General features: G+C 50.5%; 1 protein-coding gene across 1 annotated transcript; it reads left to right on the top strand.

The window, feature by feature from the left end:
• Window positions 1-4462: 4462 nt before the first annotated feature.
• Window positions 4463-7096, top strand: LOC117834421 (uncharacterized). The gene has a single exon (XM_034714007.2). The coding sequence runs from the start codon at window positions 4561-4563 to the stop codon at window positions 6961-6963; it is 2403 nt and encodes an 800-aa protein (XP_034569898.2). The 5' UTR covers window positions 4463-4560; the 3' UTR covers window positions 6964-7096.
• The last annotated feature ends 3795 nt before the right edge of the window (window positions 7097-10891 follow it).

The following is a 10891-nucleotide window of genomic DNA, read 5'->3' as shown; positions in this document are numbered from 1 at the left end:
CGTATGGTATGAGATCGGTGGACGTATCGAAAACAACGTCGATTTGATGCGCCGATTGGAAAATAAGCTTCTTAATTACATATATGTAGCGGTGTTTAGTAAAGAATGATAAGGAAAGCAGGATCGATTTAAAGCTCCGATCCTCAGGCATATCATCCAAGATGGCATCACTAGATCGATCTCTTTCTTGGATCTGAGGTTTGGGAAATGGACCCGGTATGGTGATCCGTTTCTTCGCAAGCAGGAGGGGACTCCTCCGACACTAACAAATTAATAAAGGCAAAGCGCACTAGGGAACAAAAACATGATGCTCATTGCTCTTTCGCTTTATACGCCAGATTCTCATGCAAGCGCGCTATTCATTGCTACTAGGGCAAGCAAGGAATAAAGGACAAAAGGGAAGCGTCACTGTTATAGATGTACATTCGGACCGCCTGACCCGGTCCAGCCTGGCCCCGGCATGGCCCGTTCATTTTCGGGCCAGGTCTGGCTCGTCACGACAACCTGTCGTGCCATGCTGTGCCAGCCTACGGGCCTCACTCGCGGCCCATGCACGGGTCGTGAGGCCTCTTTTATGCCGGGCCAGTCCGAACGGCCCGGCTAGTATTACGTGCCGTGCCGGTCCACAGCCCGTTAGAGGAAAATGGCTTCACCGAATAAGGGTGAAACACTGATTAATAATCTAACACTTGATCACATAGAAATTCATCAGTTCATCACATATTCACATTCACACAATCACACATTCATCACATGCATGCAATCACATGGAAATTCATAATAAAGGAATTATTAGAGCAGTTAATACTTGATCTATGTGATCACGTGTTGGCTACCTCATTAAAAACCTTCCTAGATAAAAACTCACCCTTGAGAGAAAACCCTAGGAAGGGAAAAAGAGTACAACCAGCTCAAGACTCAAGTTCAATTCAACATTACAGTTTACAAACATTGAGACACACACACAGACATAAAAGTATAGGACTAGAACACCCAACTGGCCAAGCCAACACCAACAGGCAACAGCCTTCAGCTTCATCCTCCAACCCTCCAGCAGTTCAGCTTGCTCCTGGGGTAGGCCTAGAGGTGCACAACAGCATAAGTGTTAGCAATTGAAAGTGTTTAATAATTGAACAAAATATGAGTTAGTAATGGACTTACTGACTACCTTGGCCTTCATCTTGGTCTAGGTTAGGGCTTTTGTAAGTTTCCTCCAGTTCATTGACCCTCTTCTCAACATCATGTTGTGCCCTTGCATCTCCCAACTCCCAATCCTTGAGGTAGGTCAGCATCTCCACTATCGGCGCCGCTCCTCAATTACCCTGCCAGTTGGACTAAAACAAGATTCCGAAGAAACAGTGGAAACTGGAACATACATAACATCTTTAGCAAGTATGGACAGAATAGGATAGGATAGCTTGTGCTCATACCACCAACTAAGTATGTTGAAGTCATCGCAAAGCAAGTAATAGTATCACTGTCCAAGTAGGATGACAGCTTAGAAGCAGGAGATATAAGAAGTGTAGATGAAAGAACAGGAGAACCACATGAACCAGATGGATCAGGACTACCAAAGATCTTACCCATGCTCTTCTTTTCTTACCAGTAGTAGCTGTAGGTTGAGAGGGTCTTTGCATCCTAACTGCACCAAACTTATTTTCATACTTGTTAAACAACTTATGAAATTCAGTTCTTACCTCAGTAAAATAAGAAGAGTAATCAACACCTACTGTCTGAGAAAGAAGTTGGAGAACATTATGAAAACCTCTTACCTTGGCTCTAGGATCCAAAATGAATGTAAAGGAATACAACAGAGGTATGTTCTGCCAATACTTAAGGAACTTAAGCTTCATGGGAACAACAATGTTTTTGAGCAGTGGATCGGAATCTTGGCCATTTGCATGAACAACAATGTTTTTGAGCAGTGGATCGGAATCTTGGCCATGCAAATGACCAGCAATCTCAATAATGTGATGCATCATCAAAGGACCTGTTGGATAGTAAACACTAGATAGAACAACAATGGAATCATAAAATATTTCAAGGAACATCAAAATTTTCTCAGCAATTACCCAATGGCTTTCAGTCAGAAGTGGCTGGCCATTGTGCAAACCATAATGAGCAGAAATAAAGACAGAGAAGACAGTCTTATAAGGTAGTAGATGTTTGAGCTTGAGATATGTAGAATTCCATTTCACATCCATATCTAAACCAAATTTACGAGGGCGTACCCCCTTGACAATGCAAAAGTTATGGAAAGCTGCAATGCGTTGATTAGAAGAGTTCAAAAAAGAGATTGCAATTCTAAAAGCCTCAAGATAAGACTTGATCCTCTTCAAACCAGACTTAACAATGAGATTGATAATATGACATGCACAACGTTGATGCAAAAGACTATTAAGTGCTTATCAAAATTAGAATCAAGAGGTTCAAAATCTAGACCAAGATAACCAACAAATTTGGGAATAAGTGTTGACATGGCAGAAGTATTAGCAGAAGCATTATCAAGTGTGATAGAGAAAATTTTATCCATTAAACCATATTCTGAAACTACTTGTTCAATATGCTCAGCAATGTTAACATCAGAATGGGAGCAATCGATCAACTGAAGAGCAATGACTCTTCTCTAATTCCCAATTAGCAGAAACAAAATGTGCAACAACACTAAGATAGTCTTCCTTAGCATTGCCAGACCAAATATCAGAAGTAAGATAGACAGAAAAAAACATGAGACTTCAAAGTATCAACTCGATAAACACGACGCTCGACAAAGTACTTGGTAAGATCTCTAGAAGTGGTCTGCCTACAAACTTTAGCAAAATGAGGGTTATGAGCACACTGGATGTACTCCTCAAATGCCTCTGTCTCACCAAAGCCCAGGGGGAGATCAAGTCTAGCAATCAACCATCACAGTTCATTACGAGCAAGATCAGGCTTGTATTCCCAATTAGAAATGGAACCATCAGAATTGAATTGCAATTGCGACTGAACAAGAGAAAAATGGTTCTATTTAGCCAAGCACATCTTCTGGTGCCGCAACAAATGGTCAGTACCAGCATAAGATCTGCCATTGAGAATGTGAGAGCGATAATGGCACTTGGCAGCATACCTCACCTTCTTACTGTTGGTGCCCTTCCTGGAACAACTCCTCAAAGTCGTTCCAGGCAGCAGATCGCTGCTTCCCCTTACGGACACTAGTACCCATTGAGGTAGTCGGCGTAGAAGATGTGGTAGAAGATGGGGCAGCATCCACATTGACGGGAGCAGCAGAGCTACCGGCAACCAGAGCCACGTCCTCCTCATCGTCGCTTGGCATACAAGAGATTTACAAGAATCAGTGCATACAAGGCTACAGGAATGAAGAATCAGTGCATACAAGAGATTTACTACCTGGCAGGCATACAAGAGATTTACAAGAATCAGTGCATACAAGCCTACAAGATTTACAAGAATCAGTGCATACAAGCCTACAAGAATCGATGCATACAAGAGATTTACTACAAGAATTAGTGCATACAAGCCTACAAGAATCAGTGCATACAAGAGATTTACAACAAGAATCAGTGCATCTGTGCCTACAAATACAAGAGATTTGGCCTGCCTTACAAATACAAGAGATTTACCTGGCAGGCCACAGGCCCTTAGGTCGTCATTGATGGTGTAGTTCTCGTCCATCACGGCGACCTCCTGAGGCCTCAACCGCTTGTCCACTCCTCAACGGCTCAACCACTCCGTCCCTCAACGACGCGCGGCACCTGACGGGCAACGAATACCTGCAAACAAAAAGGAGAACAAGATCATGAAGACTCGAACAACAAGGGGATCAGGGTGGTGTACCTGCGACACCGGAGCCCGGAGCGGAGGAGGCGAGGCACCAGGGACAGGGAGGTGGTTAGGCGGGTGCGGGATGGGAGGAGGCGAGCCGGGAGCAGACGATTCGAGGTGAGGAGGCGGTGTGCCAGCACCGGCCGCAAGGCACCATGGAGGCGGATCTGCGGAACGAGACGCCGTCGGCCGTCGCTGGGACTGCGGGTGCATCAGTGCGGGATGGGGGAGGAGGCAAGGAGCCTGGAGCGGAGGAGGCGAGGCGAGGACCGAGGAGGCGGCGGGCAGAGGGGAGAATGGGGTAGGATTTGTGGAGGGGGCGCGGCCGGCTGCAGAGGCTTATATATGCCCCCCCCCCCCCCAACCGTTGCTGGGCTGTGGTGGGGCGCTTGGCCGGCCGACCATTGGCTTGACGGGCCGGCAACGGGCCAGCTGTTTGATTTCGTGCCGGGCCATGCCGCTTGTCGGGCTGAGGCACCGGCCCACGCCCAGCACGATCCCGAATAGTGACGGGTCATGCCGGGCTAGGGCCGGGCCAAAAAACGGGTTTCGTGCCGGGCTATCGGGCTACGGGCTGCATGTACATCTATAGTCATTATAATTAACTAGCTAGTCTGTGCTTTCCTTTGTAGTCGCTTCATATGGAGGCAGGCATGCAAGTGACAGTACCATTTGGATCATCGAACCAAGCTAGCTACAAGGTGCAGGTGCTAGTAGTTGTAGGGTGTTTCGAAGATGTTGTTCGTTAGCAGCTCCTCAAGTTTCTGCGGCGCTAGTAACAAAACAGTGCTGGTGTACAACAACCTCACCATCTTCTACGCGGAGGCCGATCTACGGGGGAACGAGGCCCCCCTGGTTGCCACCTCCGTGGTCATGTTCGCCCTGGCCGTGCTCTTCGTCATCCTCAACATCTTCAGCCGCTACTCCGACGTGAGCGCCATGCTCAACCCGAGCATCCGCCTCTTCCTCTCCGCCGCGCTGTCCCTCTTCCTCCCGGCCATGTCGTACCTCTTCTCCGAGGCCAAGAGCACGAGCGCCGCCAGCAAGCAGTTGGAGGACCTGTCGGTGCGGGCCCGGATCATCCTCATGTGGATGCTCCTCGTGGAGCTCCTCCGCAAGAAGGTGGAGGCGATCCTGCTCACCGGCGCCGGAGGCGGCACGCAGGGATACTCGGCCATGGTGCAACGCGCCACCGGGGTCGTCTGGCTGGGCAGCCTCGTTTTCTTCAACCTGAGGAGCGCCGGTAAGAAGGCCCTGTATGGCATGCTCTGGGTCTTCGTGGCTGCCAAGTTCGTGCAGAGGTCAGTGGCCATCGAGGTGGGGAAGCGCTCCTTCGCCTACGGCAAGAATCCCCAGCTCGTGGCCGCCTACATGCCGCCGATGCTGGAGCTCCAACAGGAGCAGCAGCCAGAGCGGAATCATCGTCGTGGGTCAGAGCTTCTCAGGCACTGCAACTACGCCGTCATGGGCGAAGAGGAGTTGATCGACAAGAACAAGGCCGGCCCCAAGGGCTACAAGCTCGACAAGCACAAACTCGAGCTGGAGCTCGAAGAAGAGACGGCGGCCGCCGCAGGCGACTCGTCCGCCGTCGTCACGGTCGGCAGGGTCTGGAGGCTCGCCGACTCCGACCAGCTGCTCTCGAGCGAGCCGAGGCTGAAGAGGCTCTGCCTCTCCTTCGCGCTCTTCAAGCTGCTCCGCCGGAGGCTGGAGGGGTACCCCATCAGCGGCGCCGAGGCCGCCGACTGCCACCGCCTCATCTTCCATGGCCTGCTGGAGGAGCCTGCAGGCACGGGTTACGGCGCCGGCGAGCACGCCTTCCAGGTGTTCACCGACGAGGTCCAATTCCTGTGCGAGAACTACAACTCCGTGGTCCCCGTGGTGTTCGCCAGCCCCTTCTTCTTCGCGCACAACTACGTGCTGTTCCCCGTCGTGGTCCTGGCGCTGTGCCTCCTCGTGCTCGTCCTCTCCGGCAACGGCGACGTGGCCTACGCCGTGCGCAGCCTCCGCTGCGACAACTTCTTCACGTCCGGCAACGTGGTGGCGACGGCGCGGTACGTGCTCGGCAGCGTGCTCAAGTCCACCACGTTCCTCTTCTGCGCCATCGACCTCTCCACCACCGTCCTGCTCATCCTCGCCGCCGCCTACGAGGAGGTCTCCGAGTACGTGGTGTTCCTCTTCTCCAACTGGTTCATGGTGTCGCTGCTGTGCTACCACACCTCCGGCCACGAGTGGCGCGCCGAGGCCGGCGTCCTCCGCCGGGTCATCCCCAGCGTCCTCCTGTTGAAGAACACCCTCACCCACCCCGCCCTCGCCATCAAGCAGTTCTCCCTGCTCTGGTTCCTCGGCCGCCTGCCGCTGCCGCTGCCGCTGCCGAGCACGGCCGTACCCGGCGAGGCCAAGACACTCATCATGGAGCGCCTCGCCAGAGTCGGCAGCCACGGCGCCGCGCTCACCAACGGCACGGCGGCGCTGTACAAAGACGAGCACCGCGCGTGCGTACGGTCGGACGAGCTCGCGTGGGCGTGCGGCGGCGGCGTCGCTGAGGTGATGCTGACGTGGCACGTCGCCACGGCGATGCTGGAGGCGAGGTGCGCGCGGCGGCAGCAGCACGCGCCGCCAGAGCCCGGGCGCACGGCGGCGATGGCTCTGTCGGGGTACTGCGCCTACCTGGTGGCCCTCCACCCGGAGCTCCTCCCCGACGACAAGGACGGGACGGAGGTCCTGTTCAACGAGATGAAGAAGGAGCTGACCAAGGAGATGGGGAGGTGCGGGTACTACGGCGGCGGGGAGGCTGCGCGGTGCGCCAAGCTGATGGAGATCGCCGGGCGCTCCACCTCCGCCGCGGCGGCGGCGGCGATGACGGTGCTAGAGAAAGGGGCGAGGCTGGGGAAGGTGCTGATCGAAAAGTACAAGGAGGGCGCGCGGGAGGCCGTGTGGAGGCTGCTGGGCGACCTGTGGACGGAGGTCGTGGTGTACGCGGCGCCCACGGCCGGCGAGCTGCACGTCAAGTCGCACAAGGAGGCGCTGGCGCAGGGCGCTGAGCTCATCACCGTGCTCTGGGCAATCACCACCCACACCGGCATTGCCCGGCCGGAGGAGGAGGAGGAGCAGCATCCACCTGCTCCCGGTACTGTTTGATCGATCCATTATATATGACGTTGACCATTGTTTGCTTTAGTTCGAATGCAGCTATCCTTTCGGTGTTTTGTTTTATGTCGCGTGGTTATTGCATTGCTTCATTTGACCCAAAAAAGCGTCATTCTGTCGTACATATATACTGTGGGAATATATGTGTCACATATAGTGTCGTTGCAGGATAAAATGGAGTGAAACAAACTAGAGTTCATACAGAAAGACCTAGTAGAAGGATAACACCTTTACTTACCTGTGCCGGGATTATGATATGACTAGAAAATATGTCTATGGTGAAATACTAACATCTTACAATTACTAATTGGAGGTCCCAATAGAGACTCCACGTTAATTAAGGCTCCATGTTAATTTTCACCAGACTCGCTACCAAAATTGATAAATGCTAGAAATTCTCACATTAATTAGAAACATCTGGCTATTAATCAGAAGACTCTAACTACGCATAATCCTTAGATCTATTTTAATTTTTTAAAAGAAGTTAGTACTCACCTCCATGGTTACAAATAAAAAATAGACTAAAATATCGTTGCCGAAACAAACTTTGGACGCACGGGATAAAATATTGAAGGGCTGTTGGTTAATAAAATATGATAACGTTGAAGCTTTGGTTAATATATTAATGAAACATTAGTAGTCACGGTTAACGGTTAGCCTAAAATATCATTGCCAAAAAATTGACCGCACTGGAGGATATTTAATGAGTCGTTGATTAATAATCACTACCGGAAACAGTATATATGTTGAGTGCTTGCGGGTTTGCCAAGTGCATTCCTTCGGGCACTCGGTAAACAATATATTTACCGAGCGCCTCCAGACACCGGTAGAGAACTCGGTATTAGTCCCGGTTGGTAGGATACAAATCTTCCGAAAAATCATCGGATAAAGCAATCGAGACAAAAGCGGGTGTCTTTTATCCCGGGTCCCTCAACAAAAATCTCCGAGGGGTCCCCCCACACGCGCAAGTCACAAGTCACGTGAAATATGCGCGTGCGCGGTCCGTGGGATTTGAATCCACGACCTCAAGCCTCGCGCGTAGCTTCCTTGCCATCCCACCTTTACAGCATATCTGACTATATAGGGATGCAATTCTTTTGTATTAACTCGTGGGGACCCCTTTTATCCCGGTACCAACCGGAATGAAAAAGGTCCGAGGGTTTTAGTCTTTTTCAGCCACGGGCACCTGTGGGGGACCCTGTTATCCCGGTTGGAAACACCAACCAGGATAAAAGACCCCCTTTTATCCTGGTTGGTGTCATGGCCTTTAGTCCCGGGTGGTAACACCAGCCGGGATTAAAAGGGTCCCCCCACATGTAGCTAATTTTTTCACCCGGGACTAATCGGTCACGTACGGTGTTTACAAACCGAAGTATATCAGAAGATTCAATCGTAGCATTGAGAAGGATTCGATAAGATTTGGAGTCAAAGTGACGGTCGAATTGAGGTTTTACTTCAAAACTTTGTGTATAGGTAATAGAGAATATAGATCGATTCATGTGTTGCATGCCATCCTGATCTTTCAAAACAAAATGAGAAGCTTGAATTGCATGCCGCTGGCTCATGTCCAAGAGTCAAAGAAAGAACAGATGGTCTGATGACGTAATCACGGCACTTTGCGTGTAAAACTTGGATAGCATAACCTGTAGTGTAGGTCTGTATCCCTTGAGAGTTGAGACAACGTGAACGCAGAGCACACCCCCTTTTGAGAGTGTAGGCTCTACTGCTGGAGCAGCAGCATAAATGCACACACTAGAGGTCTAGTAAGCAGGAGCAGCCATTAGGGCTCGATGGCTCAGCTCCACAACTTCTAAACCCCGTTGGCGTCTCCGTTCTTCCATCAGGTGAAGGCTGGTCTCTTTTACGGTTGAAAGGCGCGTGTTAGTGATCATCAAAGCTTGGGCTTGGCATCAGGAAGCTGCAGGTACTCCATATTTCTTCCTTCCGTAGCTTGGGCTTCCCAAGATGATCAAAGATTACCATTCACGGACTTATCTCATTACCGAAAGAGTAGATTTGCCAAGTGCCAAAATGTTTGCCGAGTGTATTATATCGGGCACTCGGCAAATCCCTTCACGGGCCCCACTCACATGCAGTACTTTAGGGTTTGAAAATGGAAAAAAAATACACGGGTTTGCCGAGTGCCAAAATGGAAAAAAAATACACGGGTTTGCCGAGTGCCCTCGATCTAGCACTCGGCAAACCCCAAGTTTGCGGAGTGTCTGACCTAGACACTCGGCAAACTGTTTCACGGCCCCACACACGCGCTGTTGTTTAGGTTTTGGAAATGGGAAAAAAACAAAACGGGTTTACGAGTGTCCGCAATCTAGCACTCGGCAAACCTTAGCTTTGCCGAGTGCTAGATCACGGGCACTTGGCAAAACCCCTCATAAAACCACCCTGGCCGGCCTCACACACACATGCACACACGTAGCTAGCCGCACCCCGCCGCACCCCGCCACCACCCCTTGCCCCTCGGCCGCCACCAATCCCGCGTGCGCCCCTCGCCGACCCCCAGCCCCCTGGCTGCCAGCGCCCTCGCCCCGGCGGCTGCCCCCGGCGTTCAGCGCTCTCCCCCAGCCTGACAGCGTCCACGTCCCGGCACCCTCCCCCGGCGGCCAGCGCCCTCCCCCGGCCAGCCAGCGCCCTCACCCCGGCAGCCGGCGACATAGGTACTGCTCCATTTCGGTTCAGAGTTCAGATGCATAGAAGATCATTCATTGTAGGTTTATGGGGTAGGATTAAATTTTGCTGATTGATGTGGATGAGATAATATCACTTGGTGGTGGGTGACTGATGAAAGTCATTTATGAATTCTGAATTTCTCATAGTATTAGGAATATACCTATAAAAGTACAGTTTGTATCTTCTTGCGATGTTTTAAGTTCCAACAATGCCAAGACAAAAATTTGCAGCAGTGCAGGCAATCACGCATTGCGCCCGTTGTGATCTAAATTCGCTTTAAATGTTTAACATGCTAGTACCATAACCATTTGTGGTTTCTGCAAAATGAGCGAGTGTAGGCCAGGATAGAGGAGAAAGAAAGTTTTTTTTGAAGAAAGAGGAGAAAGAAAGTTGAGGCTAAGAATCCGCATTTCTTAGCTCGGTTTTCTGCTAATCATTTCTATTTGAAATTTAGAGAAAAATTACTTTTGGTCAAATTTAATGTAACTCACTGTGCTGCTATCTTTAATAGATCACGCCGCTCCCTGCCCTGCCCTGCCCTGCCGCCCCCCACCTTGGACCGTGGTTTTGCAAGGTATAAGATGTATACGTGGTTGTCGGCCATCATGCCATTGGTTTGGTGTATATGTGGTTGTCAGCCATTGTACCGTTGGTTTGTTGCAGATTTTGGTTACCTCACCGTGCAGGGGAGGTGCTGCCAAAATTTACAATTGACACTATTACATTCCTTTGTTGCAGGAGATGCTATTGCAAAGATCATTCCCTACCATCCTCGACTCATCACTTTGCAGGACAGCAAGGTGAGGCATCCTACACCCCTGTTTCCGTATGATGTTCGTATATCACGTAACCTAGCTAGGCGTCTCCCGTTCAAAAGAGATACGGTTGGAAATATGCAGATCTTTGCATATTTATAACCGTATCTGTTTCGAATTGTCCATATTTTTTGGACAGCTTGAGTATGTGTAAATGCGGTTAGTTTCCATGCTCTACTCCGATCCGAGGTAGAGTTTCGGCAGCATCTCCCTGTTGTTCTCTGGATACACAATCTCCCTACCAGGATGTATATTTGGAGAACAGCGGGGAGGTGCTGCCAATATTCTATCTCGGATGGGAGTAGAGCATGGAAACTAACCCCATCTACACATCCTCAGGTGGAATTAGGACCTATCTTCACCTATTAGACTGCCACGTAGGAACCTGTAGATGCAATTGATTTTTATATTACTTGCTG

Source organism: Setaria viridis, chromosome 8 (genome assembly GCF_005286985.2).
Source record: "Setaria viridis chromosome 8, Setaria_viridis_v4.0, whole genome shotgun sequence".
NCBI classification, from domain to species: Eukaryota; Viridiplantae; Streptophyta; class Magnoliopsida; order Poales; family Poaceae; genus Setaria; species Setaria viridis.
Note: the sequence above shows the minus strand (reverse complement) of the source record. Positions and strands in the feature narration are given on the sequence as shown.

Bases quoted from the DNA above. Each gene is read 5' to 3' on its own strand.
- LOC117834421 (XM_034714007.2), top strand. From the start codon at position 4,561: ATGTTGTTCGTTAGCAGCTCCTCAAGTTTCTGCGGCGCTAGTAACAAA.